This window comes from Dermochelys coriacea, chromosome 3 (assembly GCF_009764565.3).
Source record: "Dermochelys coriacea isolate rDerCor1 chromosome 3, rDerCor1.pri.v4, whole genome shotgun sequence".
NCBI lineage: Eukaryota > Metazoa > Chordata > Testudines > Dermochelyidae > Dermochelys > Dermochelys coriacea.
This window is the reverse complement of record NC_050070.1, coordinates 59700673-59727887: the sequence shown is the minus strand read 5'-3', so window position 1 is coordinate 59727887 and position 27215 is coordinate 59700673. Positions and strand designations below refer to the sequence as shown.

Here is a 27215-nt window from a genome sequence, read left to right as displayed (position 1 = left end):
TAGTCTTGCAGACTAAATTTAAGTGAGAGAAACTGACAGCAAGGCAGTTATGATTATGAGATGCAGGTAAAAATAGCATGTAAATGTAGGTATCAGTTGCATAACAGGGGTGGCCCCATGTGGTAACATGGAAATATTGATAAGAAAGTGTGTTAGTACTAAACTTCTGGGAACACCCATACTGCATTTCTATAAGTGGCATATCGACAGTTATCTAGAGTAACAAAATGAACTTTTCACACAATTAAGTCTCAAACTAGGGCAGGACACTTCGGGCAGAACCTTTTGGTCTGTCAACAACATTGCATAATTCATGGTAGAAAAGGATTCCAAAAATCTGTAAAGATTGACATCAGGCATCTGTTCACTGAAAGGTACAGTATTTTATTTAAAATAGTAAATTGAAAATATGTGGATATTTAGACAAATCCTACACAGGTAAAGAAAATAAGAATAAGAGCACAACAGTTTTGGAGACAAATGAAAATATATTTTGGCACTAAGACTAGAAGTGCACTTAAAATTTGGTCATGTTGCCCATGAATTTAGGATGAAAATAGTAGGATGTAGCTGAACTATTACATACATCATATCAGCTTCTGAAAGGAGGTGAAAATGTAACTAGGGGCATACTTGGATGGCTTGACTATCTGCTTGGTGCTAAAATTGGCAAAGACATTAACTCTTGGAAAAATCAATGCTTCCCCACGCCTCCGGTGCTCCACCATCAAAATAAATAAAGTATTTGCTATATGGGTTTAATGTTTGGAAAAGTGTTTCAAATTTGTTTTTTTCCCCTGATCATTACAAAGAAATAAAATGGTTAGTCCAAGGAGAGAAAGTTGAGAAATAATAAGAAAAATAAATAAGGCTATTGAGAAAAGGTAAAGCTAGAGAAACAAGAGTGGATAAAACAATCTGAAAATGTATTTCCTACTATTGTTTAATCATGGTGTAAGGAAACAAAAGGAAAATCCAAACTCTCCAGTGCCTCAATGTAATTCTAATGAATAGGCAATAGGGCCTTTTGGGTACATCTACACTGGAATAAAAGACCCACGGCTGGCCTGGGTCAACTGAGTTGGGTTCTCTGGTTTTGAGCTATGGGGCTAAAAATTGCTGCCCCCTCCTTGGTTCCCAGAATTTGAGCTCCAGCCTGAGCCCAAACATTTACAAAGGGGTTTTACAGCCCTGCAGCTTGAGCCCCGCTAGCCCGGGTCAGCTGATCTGGGCCAGCCGCAGGTGTTTGATTGCTGTGTAGTCATAGGGACTTAAGGCAAAGATTTCTTTTTCTTGAGGTCTCTCCAAAGTATATTGTTGCATTTACTAATTCCACTTCCCTGTTCTTTCAAATCCGTCTTTTCCTCTCAACTGCAACACATAAATGTTCTATAGCGTGTTCAGCCTTGTGGGACAGGCTTGTCCTTTCTCGGAGTCTCCCTCAGGAACCTAACCCCTCAAACCTCCTCACCAAAAAAAAATTAAGTTGCTGTTCTAGTTGAAGTCCTTGTTTACCACTTGGGTTCTCTTCTTGTTTTCTCTTCCCTTCTCTTTTATCTTTCCCAGGACTTGGTCTGCACTTGCCTCATCTTTTCTCCTTATAACAGAATTCAGGTGCAAAATTTTCCAAAGAACTCCAGATAATCTCAGCTATATAAAATGTTTGCATAGCTATCAGATCCATCCAGCCCAAGGATAAACACTTCCAGAGGCCCAGTGTTTTATAAACTGTTCGAAGACGGTAGAGAAGGAAGTATTTAGCACATGAGAAATTAGAAATGGAGGGTGATATTCCATACTATGGAAAAAGAAAAGGAGTACTTGTGGAACCTTAGAGACTAACAGAGCTACAGCTTATGCTCAATAAATTTGTTAGTCTCTAAGGTGCCACAAGTATTCCTTTTCTTTTTGCGAATACAGACTAACACGGCTGCTTCTCTGAAACCTGTCATACTGTGGAAGTTATTCCTATGTAGGGGACGTGGGTTTCTTCCTTACTGGTTTTGGGGATGGGGTGGGGAGGTGGCTTTCCCCACCCCATGGAATAAACCTGTCATACTATGGAAGTTATTCCTATGTAGGGGACGTGGGTTTCTTCCTTACTGGTTTTATAGGGAGGTGGCTTTCCCCACCCCATGGAATAAACAGGGTTTTTTTGGTGCCCCATTCATACTGCAGCCCATTGACATTGACAGTTCAGGACTGCTCAGCAAATTCTATGAGTGAGCCCTGAGTCTTTGTAGTAGGAAGTGAGAACTTAGAGTCCTCAGGCTACATCCTAATGGACATGTGTGCTCATGGGAGATGCAGAATGGAGCATGTTATCGTGATGGTACTAAAAGCTTTACTATATCATGGATGTTCAATAGAGTTTTATCAAAATTAAGTATTATATCATGGTTGTTTCAAAACCACTTTAAAATATCCAAAAGCACTAATTTAAAGTAGGGAATAACTTTTTGTGAAGTTGTATTTAAACAATTCCTTTTAGGTCTTAGATCAATGCTCTGAGCTGAATCCTGGAATTTGCTGAGCAGTCTGGAAGTGATCCAGCAAATCACTTAAGCATGTATGCTACTCTCTCTTATAATGATCTTAAAAGAAAGAAAGAAATAAGGCTTGATTCATGATATGCTTTCAATGTCTTTTAACATGTATAGCCCGAGGAAGTCCAAGAAATTTGAGAGTTTCTGATGCTACAACATCCACAATGAAGTTATCTTGGGGTGCAGCACCTGGCAAAGTCCAGCGGTATCGTATAACATATACTCCAGCGGCTGGAGGTGAAGCCAAGGAGGTAACCATAAGGGGTGATACTACCACTACAGTGCTGAGACATTTAGAACAAGGCACCAGATACGCACTGTCCGTGACTGCCTTGTATGCATCTGGAACAGGGGATGCCCTCCCTGGGCAAGGAGAAACACTTGAAGGTAATTATTTATATATATTATATATAATTATTAATTTATTTGGTTACTTTTTAGGGGCTTTAAATTGCCCCATGTTCCTGAAGTTTCTACAGAAGTGAAAATATGAGTCATACCTATGTGTACTACTGCAATGTAAATGATTAGGAATAAGAAGAATAGGAAAAAATCTGATTGTGGTTTAGAATTTAAGAATTTCAAATTGATAAACGGGCCTTATCCCAGGGGTAGTTTTATATAAAAGGACCAAGTCCAGATTTTAAGATCACTGTTTTGCCAGTGCAGGAAGAAAAGGAAAAGAGTAAATGTTTGTAATGTAATAAATCTCATTACTTAGCTCTAGAACCATTGGAAGATGACAGTGGCCAAGTAAAACCTTTTAATTGTGAAGTCATCTTGTAATAAATGTGAATATCAGTAAACTCAGTGCCCCTTTATTTATCTCAGTTTCTCAAATAAGGGAAAGCCACATGAAAAATAACAATACTATATTGTGACATGAAAGCTATGAGATTCAAATTGGCACAGACCTTAACTCCAGGAGAAACCAATGCCTCCCCAAGAAGCTCCCCACCCACCATCAAAATAAATAAAGTCTTTGCTATCTGGGTTTAATGTTTGGAATGGTGTTTCAAATATGTTTTTTTCCCTGAGCAGTACCAAGAAATAAAATGGTTTGTCCGTGGAGGGAAGGCTGAGAAATAATAAGAAAAATAAGTAAGGCTATTGAGAAAAGGTAAAACTAGAGAAACAAGAGTGGATAAAACAATCTGAAAATGTAACTCCTGCTATTTATTAATCATGGTGTAAGGAAACAAAAGGAAAATCCAAACTCTCCAGTGCCTCAATGTAATTCTAATGAATAGGCAATAGGGCCTTTTGGGTACATCTACACTGGAATAAAAGACCCACGGCTGGCCAGGGTCAACTGAGTTGGGCTCTCTGGTCTCGAGATGTGGGGCTAAAATCCCCTAATGGGATCCCAGAATTTGAGCTCCAGCCTGAGCCCAAACATTTACAAAGGGGTTTTACAGCCCTGCAGCCTGAGCCTCACTAGCCCAGGTCAGCTGATCTGGGCCAGCCACAGGTGTTTGATTGCTGGGTAGTCATAGAGACTTAAGGGAATGCCTTCTTTTTCTTGACAGTTTTCAAATTAGCAGCCGTGTTAGTCTGTATTCGCAAAAAGAAAAGGAGTACTTGTGACACCTTAGAGACTAACAAATTATTTGAGCATCTTGAGGTCTCTCCAAAGTATATTGTTGCATTTACTAATCCCACTTCCCTGTTCTTTCAAATCCATCCTTTTCCTCCCAGCTGCAACACATAAATGTTCTATAATATGTTCAGCCTTGTGGGGCAGGCTTGTCCTTTCTCGGAGTCTCCCTCAGGAAAAAAACCCCCAAAACATTCAGTTGCTGTTCAGTTATAATCTCAGCTATATAAAATGTTTGCATAGCTATCTGATCCATCCAACCCAAGGATAAACACATTCCAGAGGCCCAGTGTTTTATAAACTGTTCAAAGACGGTAGAGAAGAAAGAAGTAAGCACATGAGAAATTAGAAATGGAGGGCCATATTCCATATTATGGAAGTTATTCCTGTGTATAGGACATGGGTTTCTTCCTTACTGTTTTGTTGGGGATGGTGGCTTTCCCTACCCCATGGAATAAGCAGGTTTTTTTCATGCCCCATTCATACAGATCTGAGGAGGTTGACAGTAGTCCTGGGGCTGTTTTTAGAGCACAGGTATTTAGCCTCTTTTAGCCATTGGCTGAGTGTACCTGTTGGTGAGGAGTAGCAGTCAGAGGAAAGTTTGTGGAGGATAAAAAATGCTTAAACTGCATCAGCCCTTGACTGGATAGCTGCAGGCTCCAGAGGTGAGAATGCTGCAGAAGATGTTCCATACCCATCCTCTCTCTAAAATATATGGGCCTGATACCACAAAGCTCTGGTTGGAGGGCATTGGTAGATTTCAAGGGGGTGAGCCGTCCTTCTTTCCCCAGCCAGGATCTGACCGCTTTGTTTCCCTTCAACTCACAGAGGTGTCTGGTAGAAGGTTTCCCTTACCTGCTGCTAAATAGAATTGTTTTGAAGTTTAACTGTGACAGAACTGAAACTGCGAAAAGGAAAAGAAAATTAAACCAGTCACAGAATTCAGCTAGTGAAACAGGACTTGTGGCAGTGGAGGCACCTAAGCAGGGCCATCTAGTTTTTATGTAACTCTAATAGTATTCTTCATTATTTGTGGTGATTATAACTGGGTGAGGCTCCTCCTAGCCTATCTTCCTCTGCATACACAGACCACGTGGAGACTCTTTGCTTGTAAACACCACATGTGGCTTATTTACAGTGTTTCCCCACCATCTTCACAGCATTGTGCAGCACCTGTTCTACAATAGCATATCACCTTCAGTCCCTTAGACCAAGGGTAGGAGAGGTTGGAGATCTCGCCCTCAGAGATCTCTCATGGGACTGACTCTGAGAGCCTGCCTCTTTCTGGTTCTCTCGCCACCTTGGCACTTCCTTCCAGTGCCTTTCCTACATCCTGGGCTAATGTGTTAATTAGCCTTGTAGCTCTCTCCAGCCTATTCCCAGCCTCTCAGTTAGGCACAGCTATCATTGTCAGATTTACTCCCAGGCAACTAATAGGAGTTGCAGTGCCCAGAGAGCTACTTCTGCTGCTGTTCCCCAGCTCTCTGTCCCAGATGCACAACACAAATCACAAGTAGATGTACAGATGAGACTTAAGAAAACCCGCAGAAAGATTCCCCCAGAAATACATTGAGTTGTCCATTTTATTATTTTGTTACATCAACTCAGCCAAAACCACACGTCATACCCCAGAAATAGGATATAATGGTGAACACAGTGAGTGGAAATCCAGTCGATAGCTAACAATCAACTGTTTCTGAGAGCTACTGTTTTTCTAATCTGTTTTCCCCTGGGAAAGGGGGTGGTAAGAGCAGGCCTGGCAAGAGTTTCCTTTTCTGCCCAGAGGCATATTGTCAGATAATAAGAACATACTGTACACAGGCTGTTTAATAGCTTAACTTGAACTGATAATTGTTTGCAGTTTTTAAAGAAAAACACATTTCTCTCTAGGTCAGGCAGTCTATACAGGTATGTTTAGTCCTAATCCATGTCTCCATACTTTGGAAGATGAAAATCTATTTTATGAGCACCCTGTTGCTGGAAGCTAGGATTTTTAGAACTGCTGCTGCTGGTGAGGGTGAATGCATCAGACGTCTAAAAGCAGAGTTGTTCATTACCATTTTAAATATGAACTTGAGAGCAATGTCACCAAAAAAAAGGCATTTATAGCTGTTTATCAGAACAAGATCCACTGGGCCCCATTCTGACCTTGCTTGCACCACAGTAATTCCAGAGCAACTCCACTTATGATAGAGAAGTTACTGGGCCAGAATCTCTGCAGGTGTAAATTGACATAACTTGATTGAAGTAAATGAGCTGTGCCAGGTTTTATGCCAGGAGAGGGTTCAGCCCATCATGCTTTAAATGTCAGTGAAGCTGAGATCAGAATCTGACCCAATATTTATAATGTAGATTAGTGTAATGTAAACAACAAGAACTGCATATTTTACTATACACAGGAGATAGTCTTCACTGGGGATTAAATAATGGTCTTCCCCCCCTTAGAATGAAAGTCTTTCCATTTAAATGCTATAGGGCCCAGTTCTGCCTTTCCTTTTAATGCTGTGAGAATTGGGATGTGAGGATTCATCATAGTTCAGTGGTTCTCAAACTTTTGTACTGGTGACCCCTTTCATATTCTGAGTGTGACCCTCCTTATAAATTAAAACATATTAACACCATTATAAATGCTGGAGGAAAAGTGGGGTTTAGGGTGGAGGTTGATAGCTCGCGACCCACCAAGTCATAACCTTGTGACCCCCCAGAGGGTCCTGACCCCAAGTTTGAGAACCCTTGTCATAGTTGATGCACTTTCTAGTTTCAGGGACTCTTCTGCTGTATACATTTCTCAGAGCTTGGATTTTTTTTGCCAGGAAATGAATAGTGGTTTCTTATTAGATATATGTTATTGTTTTTTTGCTGTTTCTATAGCAACATAAGAATGTTTTAGAAACGAATGACCTCCTACGGACTGTATGAGGCTAACTCAAGTGACATTTCATGACAATGAAGTTTTTAGCTTATCATTGGAACTTTCTGTAATGTTTGAATTACGTAGTTCTTCTCCATACAGACCAAAACAAGGACTCAGTGTCTTTCAAAGAGATTTAGTGCTGTCTCATGCATTTTTTTTTTCAATGATACATTCCAAGATTTTTTACCCTGACATTTGCAAGTGACTTTTGATAACCATCGAGCAACCATTTGAATTTTCTTGTCTCGGGAAGTAGAAAAATTGAACTGTTTTCCTATATATATATATATATATATATATATATATATATATATATATATATATATAGTTAATTAATTAGTTGCTGTGTAGCTAATTAATTGCTGGAATAGATAGATAAGGTAGATTTTCCAGCGGTTGATTATGATCTCATATCAGTTTTGTGCTGGTGTAACTCTGGTGGGCTAGATCCAGGGCTCCTTGATTCAGCCTCCTGTGCAAAACAGCCAGCAACCTGACCTAAAAGGGCAAGTGGGAACTCCCCTTATGTAGAGGAATCCTCCACTAGCAAGGAGCTGGCACAGGAAGCTCTGTTCCACCCCCTTCCAATTTCCCAAGCATTGCGGGTTATGTCACATTACAAGAGGTGTGGCCAGAGTGCTCGGCACTCCAACATATTCAGTTGCATAATGGCCCCTATGGAGACATTACCAGCCAGCATAAGTGGCTGTCCTATCTTATGCCAGAGGCCAATTTGATCATCAGCAGGGCCTGGATCAGGAGCAGTGTTAAGGTAGCCGCCTGTGTCCCATCCAACACACACACACACACACTCACATCCTACTCTGAGATTAACTTGGCTGGATGTGAGGATCTGGCCTTCTGACTTCAGTGGAGATACTCGTGATTTACATTGTTGTAAACAAGAAAGGAATCAGGCCTTAAAAGTTCAGTGTGTGCACGGTGTGAGGAGGGTTGTTTCCTTAGTTGATTAAATTCTGACCGCTTAGGATATTGGCTCAGAAATAATTTACATTTAATCTAAGTGAAATATGGATCAATGTGAGATTTACGGTTACATATTAATCTTGAAAACAAGCTTGAGTACATGTATAGAAAATGTATACATTCGGGCTTGATAGAGGTGTGTATCTTCCACTGCAAACAGAGGGAATTGTGGGTTTGTAACTGAGGACAGAATAAGGGCATTTAGTTTTTACCCTTAGGCTATGTCCACACTACGAATGAGAGATGTGATTCCTTTGCTGGTGTACATACATTTGTGGTGGTGCTGATCAAGCTTGAGTCGAAGCAGCGGAGACCCAGTCCAGCTGTGCAGTGTACAAACCCATCGGTTTTAATTGGGCTTATCTCGGCACGGCTCAGCCATGCCTCTGCTACAGCTTCCCATACTACTGCAGCTTCACTGGTATTTTTACTCGCACTACTTAACTAGTAGTGTAGGTGTAGCCTTCACTGATTCAGTCATATGTTCAGGAGCAAAAATGATTGCGGGAGAGCTCAGGAGACAAGAGCCAAGCAAGTATAGGAAACTTATTTAAATCGGATATTGTGTCTCTGGCTCAGCATGGTGGAAACCTTGATATGGAAAGTGAAGACTTGCAGAGATTTAGGGCTGGAAGGAAAAGCCCCTGTTTTCTATCTAAGGGTGTGTCTGTGCTAAGTGAGGAAACTGTTGTAGAGACATTGAGAACTGAGCCAAAATCTATTGAAGTCAAAGGGAGTCTTCAGTACTACAGTGGGCTTTGGATCTGGCCCTGATGGCAGGAAATGGTTGCTTGCCTTGCTTGCCCGTGCAATGGTTTGACATGTCCACACAGCAGCACAGGTTTAATGCTTATGGACACAGCAAGGCTTCAGCTGTGCTTGTACCAGTGAATTCAGGGACTCTTGAACACCATAGTGTCTAGCACAGCTACTGGGGGCAGGAGCTTTTGGGTAATATTCAAAACCAGAGCACTTCATCATGTGATGGTGATACTGGGACTGGATGGAAAAGTGGAGCTGTGATGCACGGGCCATCCATTTCAAACAGGGGAGAAAAGAGAGAGGATTTTGCCGATTCTGTTGGCTCTGAGCCAAACATCACCACCAGCCAGTACAACCACCATCTGCTTCACCACCATGCCCTTACCCTACCTTATGTTGAACAGTCTTTCTACATTCTCTGGCTAGCCTGTTCTTGTGAGCAGCGGAGATATTAAGATGTATAAGAATCCTTCTTGTTGGAGCATTTAGCAATTAAGATTCTTGACCATTTAAACAGAAGATCAGAATAATTGCTCAGATACGTTAGTGTTAGGCAGCAGTGCAAACCCCATGACAGATAAATAGTAGATAAGCAGAGTTACCGTGTGATTTGCATACTTATACTTCTCCAACAAACTAAACATGGCTAATAGGTATAATTGTATGCCTACTAGCCATTACATTATACTGGTAATGCTACTGAACTTAAGTATATTTCTAAACTCCCAATGTAGCAGCTTAATTAATGGAATCTTAATAATTTAGAACTTTGCACCACATCCTAAACACAGCTGCTCCTCTCTCCCACTTCCGACACTCATGGGGTAGCTTCTTGTGAAAATAAGATCTGCCTACAAACTAGCTCGCACATGATCGCACATGAGCAAATCAAATTAGTGTGTTATTTTAGATAAATGTTCTCAGTTGCAATATAACATATTAAAAGTCTAATTTCCCTTAGTTGGTAAGATGTCTTGTCAGCAGTTTCAAGCTATTTGAAGTCAAATTTTTCCATTTAGGCCTGGCGGCTTGGTAAGAAGCCCAAAGTTTATTTTTATTCAACAAAAAACGGTACTTTAGTTCCATATGATTTCTGTTTTCTTTCCAGAGCTAACAGTTGTCGGTAGCTGGGCTTGATTACATTCCATTGCAAATAAATTATTTTCTTCTGCTATTTAGTGGCACATTTAATAATTGGTTTAAATATGCAATGACTGTTGCAGTGTCTCCAACACATCATTAGCCATACTGTCCCAGAGTTATTTGCTGAGAATTGTGTGGTGGTAGCAGATAGTTTAATACTGAAATCATATTGTGGCAGAGACTTGATTTGAAGTAGTCAATATAAAGTGACTTGTATATTTATATTACATTAAAATATGGAAAGAGGTTTTTATTGTGAAACATCTGTGCATTCTATCATGTTGGGTTTTCCATAATATTTCCATTTGGATTATATTCAGATTTTTTTATTGAATGAAAAAGCCAAGGGTTGGGAGCAGAAACTTTAGAGTAGACAGAAAATTGGTGTAACTTACTTTTGAAGACAAATCTTTTTTCAGTCTTCCAGGAAAGTTACTCTTTGGGATCCAAATTCTGCCCTACTTAATGGACTGAAATCAGTGAGTTTGCATGGAGTTTATATTAGGATGAATCTGGCCCTTTTACACCTAACAGAGTAAAGTTACACTGAAAGATGCAGTAGTGTAGTTATTTTTCCTTATGACAGTAAATAATTCAATTTTAACAAAAAACTGGATCTTAAAATGTTATTTTTGCAATCAAGAGTGCCTGTGTGTGCATGTCAGATTTAAAGTGGCAGTCTAGAAGGATTGAAGGAATTTGTGTTGAAGTTTGGGTGGAAAAAACAGTGGTCGCCAGAGAAAGGTGATGAGATAGCCAAGAGCCTCTTGTCTGGATCACATACTAGCAATGGGTTGGGTTTAGAAAAATAAGATTGTACAAGTGTATTCTGTTTATTAAAGATATAACCACTAACAACATTTTAATAAAATCCCAGCAACTGTGTCATTTCATCAATAAGCCAAAATGTAGTAATTCTTTCACTGATTCAGAATTAATGGGAGACCATGTTTATTTAATCCATTGATTATTGCTACAATAATATCATTCAAACCTTCAGCGTTTATACAAGTAGTCCTACCAACTCCAGTGGGATTCAGCTCCCTCATACATCTGAAAAAGTGGGTTTTTTATCCACGAAAGCTTATGCCCAAATAAATCTGTCAGTCTAAGGTGCCACTGGACTCCTCGTTGTTTTTGTGGATACAGACTAACATGGCTACCCCTCTGATATCCAATGGGATTGTATGTGTCGGATCAGGGTTTAAATAAAGACAGATGCATAGCAATATTAAACAATAGTATATAAATTGGGACCAATTTGAAAATCCTTCCAGGCACAGTTCTGCATTGAAATCAGATCACAATTATAAACCCCTCGCCTGATAGTATTTGCAAAGCGTGCTCTGTGGAGGTTGGATTAGGGTTGAAACTTCTCCAGCATTCAACAAAGTTTGATTCTTGTACTATGGCTCTTGGTCAATCTCAAATATATTAGTGGGTACTTGTCATTGTGGGTAAAACTTATCTTTGGTGTAGAGGGCTGGCTCAAGGCCCTCCTCACTGCTTAAGCCTTGAACAGTGATTGGTTTGGGGGAACCTCTTGCTAAGCAGCCACTCAGGGGAGCCACTGCAGCCCTGCTCACTGCAGGAAGGCCTTAGGGAGATCAGTAAGGAATTCCACATAGAGTACACATCAACGTAGGCGCTGCATCTGCGTATGTAGGGATTTTTGTTTATAGCTACAACTTTGCCATTGCATAAAGAAAAGAAAAAACAAAACAAAAAAACCCTAGGGCTCTATCCATTCCAGTAGCATAGTTTAGCTCACATTAATAAGTGTACCCAGATGTCACACTGAACACAGCAAACTCCATAGACTTAATCCTCCAGGCTGTTTCATCAGTTTTAAACCAGTGAGCTCTATGAAAGTCAACAGAGTTATACGGGTGTGAAACTGGTGTATTAAAGTGAGCATCAGGCCTCTCAGCTTACACCTTGTTGATTATACAGACTAAGGAGCTGTTTAGTGTGCTCCAAGAAATGTGAGGAGAACCAGCTATGAAGAACAATATTACAGGAGGCTGGCAAAACTTAGTACAGAAAAGACAGCGCCTCTAGCCTACAATTACTACACTTTATGTTATAAATACACAACATATTAGTTGTAAATAGATACAATGGGGAAAGTTGACAGGTATATTTTCACACCGTTCAGTAAGATGGGTGCTGGTAGCAATGATAGCAGCCAAATCTACAATTCTCAGGCACAGGAAAGAGGGAAGGGCTGAAAACAATGACAGATATTTCCTAAATGGGGGCATGTTACAAAAAACCTGTATGCAGTTCTTAACCTATTACTTTAATAAAGATGTTATGGAAATGGAAAGATACAACAAAGAACAATTAGAATAATAGAGGGACTTGATTATCCCACCTGAAGCTTTAGGTGAGCCATGGGTCCAAGTCACATAGGTATAAATTCCATTGACTACAGTTGGACCCATAATGTTTCCTGAAAAACAAGCAAACAAAAACTCTTAAGTGTCTGAATTAATCATTCAGTGGAAAGTGATTTATTTCTGGTAAATCCAATAAATCATACCTGCATAAATGCCCTTGCATCACTGGCAGAATAGACTGCTAAGAAGGGATCTCATTGCGGTATACGGACTTATAAAAGGAAGTGAGAGGATAGCTGTTTGGAGGCAGTGTCAAATATAAGGATAAGGGACACGAACAAGTAAAGGGTGAAAGACTCAAGAAATTTAGAAGGATTTTTTTCACACAGATTTAACATCAGGAAAAAATTACCCAAGTTTTCATTATTTGCCTAATGAGTTACGTGAGCTTTTGGGATGAAGATGGATTGTAAGGCATAATTGCTAGTTTGGAAGACAAAACTAACCTAGATACCACTAACCCAGGAACCTATCCTTGCAACAAAGCCCGTTGCCAACTCTGTCCACATATCTATTCAGGGGATACCATCATAGGGCCTAATCACATCAGCCACACTATCAGAGGCTCGTTCACCTGCGCATCTACCAATGTGATATATGCCATCATGTGCCAGCAATGCCCCTCTGCCATGTACATTGGCCAAACTGGACAGTCTCTACGTAAAAGAATGAATGGACACAAATCAGACGTCAAGAATTATAACATTCAAAAACCAGTTGGAGAGCACTTCAATCTCTCTGGTCACTCGATCACAGACCTAAGAGTGGCTATACTTCAACAAAAAAGCTTCAAAAACAGACTCCAAGGAGAGACTGCTGAATTGGAATTAATTTGCAAACTGGATACAATTAACTTAGGCTTGAATAGAGACTGGGAATGGATGAGTCATTACACAAAGTAAAACTATTTCCCCATGGTATTTCTCCCTCCCACCCCACCCCCCACTGTTCCTCTGATATTCTTGTTAACTGCTGGAATTAGCCTACCTTGCTTGTCACCATGAAAGGTTTTCCTCCTTTCCCCCCCCTGCTGCTGGTGATGGCTTATCTTAAGTGATCACTCTCCTTACAGTGTGTATGATAAACCCATTGTTTCATGTTCTCTGTGTGTGTGTGTGTGTGTGTATATATAAATCTCTCCTCTGCTTTTTCCACCAAATGCATCCGATGAAGTGAGCTGTAGCTCACGAAAGCTTATGCTCTAATAAATTTGTTAGTCTCTAAGGTGCCACGGGTACTCCTTTTCTTTTTGCAAAGCACTGAAGCACATGCTTAACTTTAAGCATGTGAATAATTCCATCCCTGTTCAGCAAAGTATTCAAGATTGAGTGTCTTGCTGAGTAGGGTTGGGATTGCTCACGTATTTAAAGTTAACCATGTTCTTAAGTGGTTTGCTGAACAAGGGCCTTAATCCTCCTCATAAAAGAACGACTGTATTTCAGTTGAGCAGGTGTTCTTGTGAACATTTTAATTTTATTCTATGAGCATTTTATTTTTCTGTTCCTATTTCGCTGTAATATGCGGTAGCTGTGTCTCGGTCATAGTCCCTCTCTTATGACTTCCTTTCTTGCAGACCGTGGCTCACCTCGTGATTTGGTTATTAGAGACATAACTGACACTACAATGGGACTATCCTGGACAGCAGCTCCAGGAGCAGTTCGTCGTTATAGAATAGTATGGAAATCGCTCTATGATGGTCAGACTGGGGAGAGCACAGTTCCTGGAAATGTAATAAATACTGTGCTGGAAAATTTACAGCCAGAGACTAAATATAAGATTTCAGTCTTTGCTTCCTATAGCAGTGGAGACGGAGCTCCTCTAGAAGGAGAGGCTACTACTGAAGGTAAATGCAATACAGCATAGCCACCCCAAAGAACAGCCTGAATTCTGACCTGGGGATATTGTGACATTATTATCCCACACACAAACTCTTGATACTCTTATTAATGCAACTTGCATTGACAAGAGACTAGACCTTATTTTTTATTTACCCCCCGCCTTAAAAAAACCCAACCAAACCCTTGCCCCTCTCAACTCAATGAAGTACCACACTCCCCCCTTTTTTTCTGAGCTATGATTATTTATAATCATAAGTCATTTATATCTCATGGAACCAGATTAAGCTTTTATTCACATTAAATTGTACTCTACTTTGCAAGGAGTCCCATTGAAATTAACGGGGTTACTTAGAGAGTAAGTTACAGTTCAACGTGAATGAGTGTGGCAGAGTCTGGGGATAGTTCCTGGGGCTTTGTGGGTTGGAGGGTGTGGTTGTTGGGGGAGAAACAGGAGGAACAAAGTGGCCAGGCTAGAGAGGGAAGTAAGAGTTCATGCCATTGGGGTTAGTTAATTTTCCTGCCCTGTGATTTCTTCCTCCCAGGCTCAGGTGAGTGGGTTTGAAGTTGGCTACATCTCTTACTCACAGTTCTAGATTTTTCTTATATGACAAACACTGCATAGTATTAATATTCCTAATGTTACAGCTGTTTGAAAATGAACAGACCAGAATGGAAAGACTAAATGAGCCTTGTGATCCCTTCTAAGCCTATGGGACTATGATTCTATGACCAGTTCCAAATGCTGAGAGAGGTTATTCTAGCATTCTGTGGAATACCTCTCAGTGAAGTGAAAACCGACTCTGACTCTTGTGTGCCAAGAAGGCTCTGCCTTGCCAAAACCTAGGGTGGCATGCCCAGCTGACAGCCAGCACCAGACATGCCTTCCATTTCACTTCAGGTTTTTTATTTGACAGTGTTTGCTACAAGGCAGGAACATGACTTAAGAAGCCTGGGTGTTATTGCCTGGAGAGTGAAACTGAAGTGCTTTATAAGACATCCACACTTTTTTCAAAACTGTTACTGCCTTAAGATTAGTGGTGGGAGGCTCACAAAAGATTGGGCTGGTCTATTTGTTTGGAAGTAACCACCCAATAGTTTGGTTGCTTGTCAGTACCTTATCAGAACTATCAGAACCTCTTTGGTCTGAAAAACTGGGCTTCACAGGAAGTTTTGCCTGAATAAAAAAATCCCCCTCCCCCCCCAAAAACAAACAAGTCATGTCTGCAGGATTTGGCCCCTTTTCACTAGCATTTGGAAGCTGAACTCATTATTTAAACAATAAGTTACCAAAAATGATGTTTTACTATGTAGAACTCCTTTATTATGCTGGATTGCTGTGTTACATGAATTGCTCATTTTTTTGCTCTGTGATGGAAAGCATAGTTATCTAAGTATAGCTGTTTTGTTAATTTACTCCAGTGGGATCAGAAAGTTTTCATGGTAGGCTCTTAGAAATGCAAATGAACTCCTATTTAATGATATGCTGTGATATGTAAGGACAAATCACAGATGGTATCTCTAGTGCTGAATGAATGTATAGATATCTCTGTGCATGTTTTTATGTGACAAAATAAATATTTATCCATATTTTCGCATTGAAAAGTGTCACCAAATGCCAGGAGGGTGAGAGTAGATGAAGAGACGGAGAAGTCAATGAGAGTTACATGGCAGCCTGCACCTGGGAAAGTTGTGAGCTATCGTGTAGTTTACCGACCAGTCAGTGGAGGAAGGCAGGTGGTTGCAAAAGTACCAGCTACTTCCACAACTACAGTGTTAAAACGACTTCAGCCTTTAACCAAATACAACATCTCTATTATTCCAATGTATAAATCTGGGGAAGGAAAACACAGGCAAGGAGAAGGAACTACAGGTATGTATTATATATAATTAAATTTGAATAAATAGTAAAAAGCTTTATGATTAAAGGTATTGATTGTAGGGGGGTAGAAAAGCAATTGTACAGTAAGTAAACAAAGTGTTAGCTAATTCGTAATCTGCCAAATCTCCAAGAACAGGAATTAACAAAAAATTGCTAAAAGATGGACATGGAGTTGGGACTGTTGAAAATTTTACCTGTGTCATGGCCTGACTCTTGCCTCCTGCTGTTTGGGGTATACCACTTTTGTTAGAGCAGCAGACCTGTTCTGGTGGCTGGTCCTCAGAAGTCAATGGAAAATAAATGTTTCTGGACAGTTCTGTGAGAGAATGTTGTTCCTTCAACAGACCACTTCTCAGTGGTTTGTTAGGACTTTGTAATTTGTCTTTGGTTCTCAGGTATTCTTGAAGTGATTGATAGGTATCTTATTCCTTGGCATTGTCCTCGTGGCTCGTCTTCTTCATATGGCTGACATAAATATAGAGCAACAACTATACATTTACATTTAGATAGTTACGCCAAATAATTGCATCTGAAGTAGCAGAGTGGTGATGTCTCCTTAGTATTCACGAATTGGGCATTGAGTTGTTATATGTTGCATGATCTGTTCTGGGTGACCATAGTCGCACTCTGGAGAGTCTTTAATTTTCCATTTGTGCAGCAAGTATCTGCATCTGCCATGGTTTGTGCAGATGTGATGTAGGATTGCCCATGAGCTTTGTGGGCGATTGAAGCCAGGGATCTTCTGGCCAGGGATCTTGGAGATTTTGCATCAGGTCTTTCACAAAGTGTTTGTTTTTGACTTCTTGTGAATTGTATTCGGCTTTCAAAGCTTCATTGGGGTTGAAGTTGCATTGTTGAAGGTTAAATGCATAGGTCCATGAGGCTTACATGATTTCAAGCAGTGGTGAGGGGTGTTGTTAAGGCCCTGGTGGATGGGAAGATGTTCATTTTCCATGATCCTCTGGAATTCCCAAAGGGTCATGGTATCATGGCGAATGGATGGGGGAGCAATGTGTGACAGCACTTGCAGCCAAGGTGCCGGGGTCGATTTGAGAGTTCCAGTGATGCACCACTCTGCAGTGTTCAGTTGGACATCAACAAGTTGAGTATGGCTACTTCTGGTCCGTACCAGTGCACAGTACTCAGGTACAGAATTCCCATGGGCCATCGCTGATGTCCTTAACACTGATGCTGATGATCCCCAGCTTGTGGTTGCCAGTTTCTGGATGAGGTTGACCCTTGTGTTTGTCTTGGCAGCTCCCTTCGTGAAAGGTTAGTATGTGATCCAGTGTCACTCTGAGATAGATCGGTGTGGGGTCTTATCACTCAGTGTTGCTGCAGAAGGTCACTTTCAGAGTGTGCTTAGTGTTCCTGTTATCAAGATGAAATGCAGTGACTTGTTTTGTGAGGATTTGGCCTCATCAGTGACCATGGTTTACAATGATCTGCAGTAGCTAAAACAGGAGGGAAGGTGACTAGAGGGCTACCCAGGGAACTCTGGCCAGGGATAAAGTAGTCTCTTGAAGGAACAATATTTTCTCTCAGAGCCCTTTAGAATCAACACACCATGCATTAAGCCTTGATAAGGGGATTTGTTTTGAGTAGTGGAGAGCCTCATTAATCTGATCTGCCCTCACTCTGATGCAAATGCTTCCTTTTGCAAGGCAATTGCCTGGTGCTTTGCAGAGAAAATCAAATGGATTTGAATTTAATTGTGTTCTGCCACGGATGTAGGGCAATATTTGAGAGAGACAAATGTTACAACTTCTCTGCTTCAGTTGCGGCCAGTGTGGCTCACTGGGGTACGAGAGTCATTGTGAGCACATTGTGCCACAATATGCACTTTGGACCCATCTCAATCTTAGCTGGTGGTGCTCAGGGACGAAGAAATGTGTCCATTATTGGTGAAGATTGTGAAAATTTTGGTTAGGAAAGGCAGGTTGCTGGCTTTTATTAAGAAAGTGCTTGTAAGGCTGTCACTTGTCACTGGTTAGCTATTGTCAAAAGTCTAGCTTGTAAGCCTTAGTTATGGTTATTGGGAAAGTTGTGGTGAGATAACTCTCAGATATCCAGCTGCCTAAGATCTCCATGGCCTGTGTTTAATTTTGGTACAGACAAGGCTATGACACAGAGACTGCACAGGCATTGTAGTAGGTGATCTCCTCCTGGTGACGGAATATCTACCTAAACAATTCCTCTCCCTCTCCTGTATCCATCCCTCTGATATATCCATCGAGAGCAACCACATCTTCCCTCAGCCCTCTCTAGTTAGGCCAAACAAGCCAAGCTCCTTATAAAAGATGGGTTGGATCTGAGTTACCCAGGAAAGAACCCATATGCTCAGGGTTTAGCTGATCACCATATTTGGGGTCGGGAAGGAATTGTCCTCCAGGGCAGATTGGAGAGGCCCTGGAGGTTTTTCGCCTTCCTCTGTAGCACGGGGCACGGGTGACTTGAGGGAGGCTTTTCTGCTCCTTGAAGTCTTTAAACCACGATTTGAGGACTTCAATAGCTCAGACATAGGTGAGGTTTTTCGTAGGAGTGGGTGGGTGAGATTCTGTGGCCTGCACTGTGCAGGAGGTCGGACTAGATGATCAGAATGGTCCCTTCTGACCTTAGTATCTATGAATCTATGAATCTGACTTACCTGTGAACTCAAGTAAGAGTAAACAGGTCTTCCCTCTCAATTTTTAGATGGTTCTGCATAATAGCTCTTCTGCTTCAAGGACTGCCTCATGGGATTCTGGACAGCTCCGTCTTGTCCCTCTTCTTCTTCCACATGTGTATAAGGCCATTGGGAGAATTAGGGAGGAAGCATGCATTATAGTGCTCTCAAGATACTGATGACACTCAGCTTCATATCTGTTTTATTCTGTAATCAAACCAGCTGCCACGCAGATATCTAGGTATGGCCTAAGATCATGCTACAGACAGCCTCCCTCAGTTTCCCCTCTTGGAATGTTCACTTTAAGCTTTTTATTTGTCAGAAAATACCCCTGCTTGGGACTGGGTTTATTAATATAAAATAAACAGTAAATAAAACTCAAAATCCCAAAACAAAGTCCATTCATAAGTCCGCACAACCCAAGGTTTCTCCTCCTACTTTCCCAGGCCTTTCTGCTAGGGACCGTTGCATTCCCTCCCCTGCTTGGCAACGGTCTCTGCATGCCTGGGGAGTTTTCATCACTCTCTGCATACCGTGCCACAGATTCCTGCGCTTTCCTTCCCTCTTTATACTGGAATCACCTGATTTCTCTCAGGTGGGGCTCATCCTGTAATCAAGGTTGACTTAGCCCCAGGCTCTTCAGCTCATGGGCAAGCCACCCTGTTACCTATCTGATTAAGGCAGTTTTGCTGAGCACCTTACCCAATGCTTGGTAATGACTGGGGTATGAACAGCTAGATAGCTGAGGCTCCAGCTGGACAAGGCAGGTGTCATTTAGCTAGGATGAGGAAGTAATTGGAAGATGTGACAAGATTATTCATAATCCCTTAAGCGAGGGGGATCACCATTCGTTAGCTCCTGCCTTACATGGTGATATCCCCAGCAAGCCACATGGCCAAATAGACAGGTGCTTGTGCCTGTGCTTTGCTTTCTGTTCAAGAGCTATGACCATGTATTGCCAGCAGTTATAAGTTATCACACAGCTCCTTCTAAGCAAGCACATTTATTGTTAAGGTAAAAGCATTTCAGAGAAAATGTATTAAAACAATACAACAACCTACATACATTCTAAAAAGCTTACCACAGGTCAATCCCGATTCCAAACTAAGATGCGGTTGGTGTCAGTTCTTCAAAACACACAACTGGGTGTTTCCTGTGGTCACAAGTTCATCCATCTTAGATCCTGAACCAGAATGAAAGTTGGGCAGATCAGCCATTTCTTTATACAGCTTGGGCCTTGATCTTGGCCTTTGGTAACAAATAGTCAGCAGAAAATGACCTCCTCAGTGTGTAGCTTCAAATAGCTGGGTTAGTGTATAACTGGAATTGGGGAATTCTCATGAACAAATTGGAGAAAGTCCAGAGAAGAGCAACAAAAATTATTAAAAGTCTAGAAAACATAACCTATGAGAGAAGATTGAAAAAACTGGGCTTGTTTAGTCTGGAGAAGAGAAGACTGAGAGGGGACATGATAGCAGATTTCAAGTACATAAAAGGTTGTTACAAGGAAGAGGGAGAAAAATTGTTCTTTTTAACTGCTGAGGAAAGGACAAGAAGCAGTGAGCTTAAATTGCATCAAGGGAAGTTTAGTTTGGACATTAGGAAAAACTTCCTAACTATCATGGTGGTAAAGCACTGGAATAAATTGCCCAGGGAGGTTGTGGAATCTCAATCATTGGAGATTTTTAAGACAAACACCTGTCAGGGATGGTCTAGATAACACTTAGTCCTGGCATGAGTGCAGGGGACAGGACTAGATGACCTATCAAGGTCCCTTCCAGTCCTATCATTCTATAATTCTCTGATTAGCCTCTCCCTAGAGATTCCCCAGGAAATCCACTGAGCACTTACTATCCCCAAAGTCCATACTTGTCTGGCACATTTTCGGTATAATTTTTTAATTCCCTCATCTCACATCTGTCCCATCTCCCCCCTCAAGAGGTTACATAGATTCCTGGTCCACAATAACACATAAACTTAATACAATAAGGTCTTTCAAGGATTATGCAAGAAATTGCCATGTCTTCACTAATGGGACCACTTGTTTGCTAAGCAGTGTCTCTTGCCAGGAGCACATGACACCAGTACACTCTGATCTGAACTGGCTGCCCGTTAGTTTAGAAATAGTAAATCTCTAAATGGCTTAAGACTTTCCCCTACATGAGACACTGGCTCTCTTCCCTGTGCCACATTGCCTTCTGAGTATAAAAGGAGGGATCTGCTGGCAGGGCATTTTTTATGAAGGGCCTCAACTTCAGAATTTATTCCCCTCCTTGGTGTGACTCACATAAATTTGTTAGTCTCTAAGGTACCACAAGTACTCCTTTTCTTTTTGCAAATACAGATTAACACGGTTGCTACCTTGAAACCTGAATCTTTTGACCTTCAGGACATGCTGCAAGGCCTGTCTCTTTACCCTGAAGGAGGAAGAAGCCTGAGAAGGGCTGGTGGTATTTGTGGGTGAGGGCGGTTGGGCTTGTTTTAATGTCTGGTTGGTAATTTTCTTATTTTCTGGTTCTGGGTTAAGAGGAAGCATATGGTCTTGCATCTCATGGCTTGGTACTAGTGATTATGCCAAGCAAAGCCAATGTGAACCTGGAATAGGTACTTTTAAAATATTGTTTTATATTGAAAAATTACACATACAATTAATAACCAATGGCAGTTGTACATGGGTTTTTGCAGTAGTATTTATTAATATTTTTCATATACATAAGTGATCTAAATTATGGCTTTTCCACTTTGATCCTTGCAGCCTCTCCATATAAACCACCCAGAAACCTGAAAACGTCTGATTCCACTATGTCAAGTTTCAGAGTAACTTGGGAGCCAGCCCCTGGGGAAGTGAGAGGTTACAAAATAACTTTCCATCCGACAGGAGAAGAAAGACTTGGAGAACTAATCGTTGGGCCATATGACAATACAGTTGTACTGGAGGAGCTTAGGTATGGCTAATAATGCTTTTAAATTTTGTGTTAATAGTTTAATCATTAGAAATAAAACGGCTCAGGTTATGAACAGCTCTACCATCCCTTCTTTACAGCAATGTGTTTATGAAAAATGTATGTATTTTTTCACAAAAATACCCCCTTTCCTTAGTTTTAATGCTATTGTAGGTAAGGCTGCATTAAGGCCACGATGATACAGAGGCTGTCAGGTAGGACAGAGTCAAACATAAGTAAGGAAAATCTTTAAGGGCCATGGGCTTCCAGGGCATTGTTGTTCAACCTCAGAAAGGCATCTGTAAGCATGGATTCCAATGTTCTGTCTGTGATCTCACTGGGGCATGAGAGAGAGCAAGACGGTGTGCTTGGTACTAGGAGCAGTTTTTTCTAAAGAATTTTGAAGCTAAAACTGTTGCAGTCTAGTTCAGTTCTGGATAAAGCTCTATGTGCATTATGGGGAAGAGCCAGAGATTTAAAGACACAATTCTGAGCGTGTCATACTCCTACATCAGCACTGGGAATTGCATGGGAGCATCAGGAATTGTATGTGTGTCAGTTGGGCATGCTCAGAGTGGCACCATTAAAATCTGACCTCAAATGAACAAACTATGGTATATAGTTACAGATCTGGAACCAGATACCCAGCTGGTATAAGGCGGGAGAGCTCCATTGGCTTCAATGGAATTACACCGCATTATATCAGTTGAGGTACTCAGGGCTTTACATTTCTGGACCTTCTCCTCTATAGAAAAAAACTGAGTAGCTATCTTTAATGTAACGAAGGGCCAAATCATGAATTCCTAAGTTCCTCATTCAGATGCTGCCTTAAGGAAAACTCTCACTGAAGTTAAGAGGTATGTAAGCAAACACAGACATATGGATTTAGAATATGTACTATACCATATAACATAATATAATAATAGTCACTATAGAAACTGTGATCATGCTTCACATGTGAGATATCTAAAAAGCAATCAAATCCTCTTTAAAAGGTCTAGTTTATTTATTGGTGAAACATTAGCATTTAGCTGACCAAATTGATTTGACATATCCATGTGTTTGGGTTGTTTTTTTTTTTTTACTATTGTAGGGCAGGCACTACCTATAAGGTAAATGTTTTTGGAATGTTTGAAGGAGGGGAGAGTGCACCACTGATTGGCCAAGAAATGACCACCCTTTCAGATGCTACTGTGATGCCATTCTTATCCAGAGGTAAACCTGATAACATTGAGGCAAATGGAATAGCTGTTTTTTATTTTTTAATGTTTCAGATAGTTTTAGCATTTCCCTGTCACTTTTATCATAAGATACTGCAATACATTTAACAAACAAACATTTATTTACAGGGTTTGATGAATAGTAAAAACCGTATCCTCAGGTATGCCAAAATTCATGAGTACAGTTCTCCTCCACTTTTATTAAAAGGTTACTTCTGTTACAGTGCTGATTAGTCAAGACTAGGTTCACTGAATTTAGAAGCCATACATACCTATGTTACTCATACAGGGACAAATGCTTGAGACTGCTGCCCTCATAAGTGAGTTGTGCACACAGGGTGAAATACACTTCTGCACAGAGAGCCAGGACAGAGCCTGTCCACCATTTAGCATCCTTAAAATAGGTCTTAAGTGGGCATAGGCCTTTTGTTTGCTGTCTGTGCAGTGATGAATTTCACTGCTGGGGTATTGTGCACAGGACTGAGGAACAATACATGTAATGGCCAAGGGAGCCACTCTCCCTGTGTGTGGTATTGGGCCTGTGTATCTGGTTTGACTCATATTGTCCACCGTTCCCCATCTATGCCCCTGGAATCATGGGTGCTGGGGGTGCTGCTGCACCCCTGGCTTGAAGTAGTTTCCATTATATACAGGGTTTATGGTTTGGTTCAATGGCTTTCAGCACCCCCACTATAAAAATTATTCCAGTGCCCCTGCCTGGAGTTGAGCTCCAGTTTGTGTAAGGAGTGACAAACATGTTTGCGAGGGCCCTCTGCTTCCCTTTACCCTACTGTGCTTGTGCAAGCCATGGCATTTCTTCTCCATTTCAGGCTTGGCATGCCCCACAGAGAGGGACAGAGGGTTTGGCCCTAAGTCTCTACTGTAGAAGTCTATCCTAACCCCTGTCAAAGGTCTCTCAGAAATGAATTTGATAAAAACCTACTTTAGGCTGCCAAACATGATGTTCAGGCAAACATAAATTCTTTTTTCCCTAGCCTTTTTAAAGATACTTTTTTTATTCAATGCCCTCTTTGAGCACCATGTTATGGAGAAATAATACTCATTTATATAACATTTATCAACAGCAGTTAGAAAATGCTGATGATGTCCTTCAGTAAGTAGGTTTTAAACTATTTTTGGTTTGCCAAAAATTGAAGTATACCAGCTCCCTTTTTTTGCAACAGGTAGGTAGAAAACCCTAATCTGTTTGCAATTACAAATGTTATTTACACCATAGCAGTGGTTGCTGGATTTAAAGAGGTGTTTACCTATGTGGAACTAGAAAAATGGTATACCTGAAATATAGTGCCTAAGGGAATTCACTGACCTTGGCCAGAAACTCTGTCTAATACTAGAGGGTAAAATTGAGAAAGGTGGCACAGCAGCATGCTACCAGTGAAACGGGAGATAAACTAGTAATTCTGGCAGAAAAATAATTGCACCAGGCATATTTATTATGTTTATATTACTGCAGCTTGCATTCCTTCCTACAATGTTATATATTGTAAGCTAAGATGTTTTAGTAGTGCATGAACTAAAGTCATGATTACTGGGAAAAACGAAATTTGTAGCTGGGAAAGTAAATTCTGTATGCAGTGGTACCCTGTATATTTATTCAAATAACAAAAATTAATAAAGATATAGTGCCTTTGCTAGACTTTTCAAGTGTGGGATTATGGGAGTTGGAAGAAAAGTAAAAAACAAAGTAATTTAATTGGTTAAAGATACATGAAGCTTCATTGGTGAACATATGCATGCACAGTTTTGATCTAACAAGATTTTACTTAAACTCTACTCCACAAACTATTTGTATTGTCCTGATTAAAGACTAGATCTATATTTTCTATGCAGAAGAGGATCATGATTTTAAACCCTCAGGTACATCGAGTAGTTAGGAGTCTACAATATTGGATCAATTATGTGGAACATAGATGAAATCACAATATCTTTCAACTGTGATGAGTTTGGCTGATTTTTCTCAATGGGATTTCTTCCATATAAAGACCAGAAGCTATGATGGCAAGAAGCCAGAAAATTTGCAGCTGGTAACTCAATCTCCAAGAAAAGAGAGAGAACAAGTGTTTTTTTTTTCTTTCAAATGACTGATAATAAGATCATTTAAATACTTGTATCTTTCTGCTTTGTATAAACGTTTTGTGATTTCCAATATGATGAAACTGAAATTATTCATATTTTTATTCCATAGTTTGTAAACTGAGGGTATCTGAGATAACTTTCTTCCTTTTCAAAACATTGCAGCTTTGTATAAATGTTTGTTTTTGTCATTTCTGTATCTCTTGACTTGTGTATTTGTTTGCATATCTTCTTCTAAGTTATGTTCTCTCTTTCTTGTTTTACATGTGCAAACTTCTGCACCATCTATATTAATTTATTTTATTTCACTAAAAGTTGAGTGATGTTGCTTACCTGAATATGTTAATGATATATACTAATTATTCCATTGTATAATTGAAAACAGGACATTAGGTTAGCCCCTGATTCTAGACTAAAATAATATAAATCTGGATCATTTGAAAATGCTCACATATTTTAATTTTTGCGTTTAGTTTATTCAAAATATAGGGCTATCCCACTGCCAGATTAGTCATTAGCTTAAACTTCTATTCCTTCAGGAATTTGAAATAAATTTATTTTGTATGAATAAAGATCAAGCTAGGTAAAGCCTATCATAGTAGGGAAAAGCATTTTCATTAATTTTGACATGTTAGAAGAGGTCTCTCTGGGAGGGATGTGTGTATGAGGAAAAGAATAAATCTTGTACCATGGAAATAATTCATGAATAGTGGATCAGTAGCTGCTATTGACAGGCCAGAGTGCATCAGTGGATAATGCTAGAAGTACTTCAGTCAGTAAGTCAATTCAATTTATACCATGTAGTGTAGAAGAGGGCAGGAGAAAATAAAGTACCTGCATGGATTAATATGGATAACATGTTTTTTTTCTGGTTGGTGTGGCAGGCTTGGAGTGTATTACCAGAACAGAAGCTGATATTGTGTTGCTGGTGGATGGCTCATGGAGTATTGGGAGACCAAATTTTAAAACAGTCAGGAACTTCATTGCTCGTATTGTTGAAGTCTTTGATATTGGTCCTGACAAAGTGCAGATTGGTAAGTCTTGCAGGTATAAAAGGGGTCTGGGCACATAACTGTTCCATAACAATGTAGTAACCGAGTGATAATGGCTTTTTCAGCTCTTGCTCAGTATAGTGGAGACCCCAGAACAGAATGGCACCTAAATACTTACGGTTCCAAACAGAGTTTACTAGATGCGGTGGCCAACTTACCATACAAAGGAGGCAATACTCTAACAGGTACATACTTAAGCTATATTTAAAAATGTTCCAGTAATTGCCATAAATCATCTGGTCAGTATTATCAATGAGCTCAGCACTATGCATCATAAAAAATTCCCTGCCCAAAGATGCTTCCAGTCTAGTTTGGACATGACTAAAACTGTTCAGACGTACTATAATACGGAAGGTGATGGCACAAGCTTGAAGTGTTGGGAAAATCTTGCTGAGGTTAGCATCCAAAGGCAAGGGTTCTCTGCAGAAGTGTGTTTTAAGGAGGGATTTGGTGGAGGAGAATTTGGGTGGATAAGGAATGTGATGGATGAAATAATTTGGCCTATGAAAAAAGAGGGGAAGGCAATTCAGTGCACAAGGGGCAGCATGAAGACAAGTGTGGGGATAAAAAGGGGTGGTGTGGTGGGGATTTTGGCAGGAGGGAAGGGTATGAAAGGGAGAGGAGGAAGAATGGGGAGAAGAGATGATGGCAAGGGCAGAGGTGATGCAGGACCGGTAGGAGAGGATGAGAAGCTTGAATTTGACATGGAAGATGACGGGCAGCCCTTGAAAGGATGTAAAGAGGGGAATGATGTGGTCAGTGATGGCTATGGTGAAATACATTTGTTCGCCAGTAAGGTATATTTTTAATAGTGTACAGTGCTCACCAATTGCCACTTTATGTCACATTAGGAATGGCTTTGAGTTTCATCCTAAAAGACAATTTCAAACCTGAAGTCGGATTGAGGCCTAGAGCTCACAAAATCGGTGTTCTCATCACTGATGGCAAATCACAAGATGATATAGTGGCTCCTTCAAAGAGACTCAGGGATGAGGGAGTGGAACTTTATGCGATTGGTAAGTATTGTATGAAGAAAAATTGAATGTAGAGATGAGTTTTAAAGGATCATAATAGATCAATAGTAATGCACTTGAATCCATTGAATGCGATAGAAATGATGTGTTTCGGTGTGGGGGGCTTAGCTATATTACACTTCATTTAAGTCTTGTTTATG

At 40.5% G+C, this 27215-nt stretch overlaps 1 protein-coding gene across 14 annotated transcripts in view; it reads left to right on the top strand.

The window, feature by feature from the left end:
• Positions 1–27215, top strand: part of COL12A1 (collagen type XII alpha 1 chain) — a 152250-nt gene that overhangs the window by 33129 nt on the left and 91906 nt on the right. For 8 of the 14 annotated variants that reach the window (XM_043510517.1, XM_043510516.1, XM_043510521.1 and 5 more), the window contains 8 exons: positions 2661–2933; positions 13925–14194; positions 15793–16059; positions 21489–21678; positions 22769–22890; positions 25874–26023; positions 26107–26226; positions 26893–27057. In XM_043510517.1, the coding sequence (XP_043366452.1) occupies positions 2661–2933; positions 13925–14194; positions 15793–16059; positions 21489–21678; positions 22769–22890; positions 25874–26023; positions 26107–26226; positions 26893–27057 (1557 nt within the window). The remainder of the gene's footprint in view (positions 1–2660; positions 2934–13924; positions 14195–15792; positions 16060–21488; positions 21679–22768; positions 22891–25873; positions 26024–26106; positions 26227–26892; positions 27058–27215) is intronic. The other 6 variants (XM_043510523.1, XM_043510522.1, XM_038395848.2 and 3 more) reach the window with 2 other exon arrangements.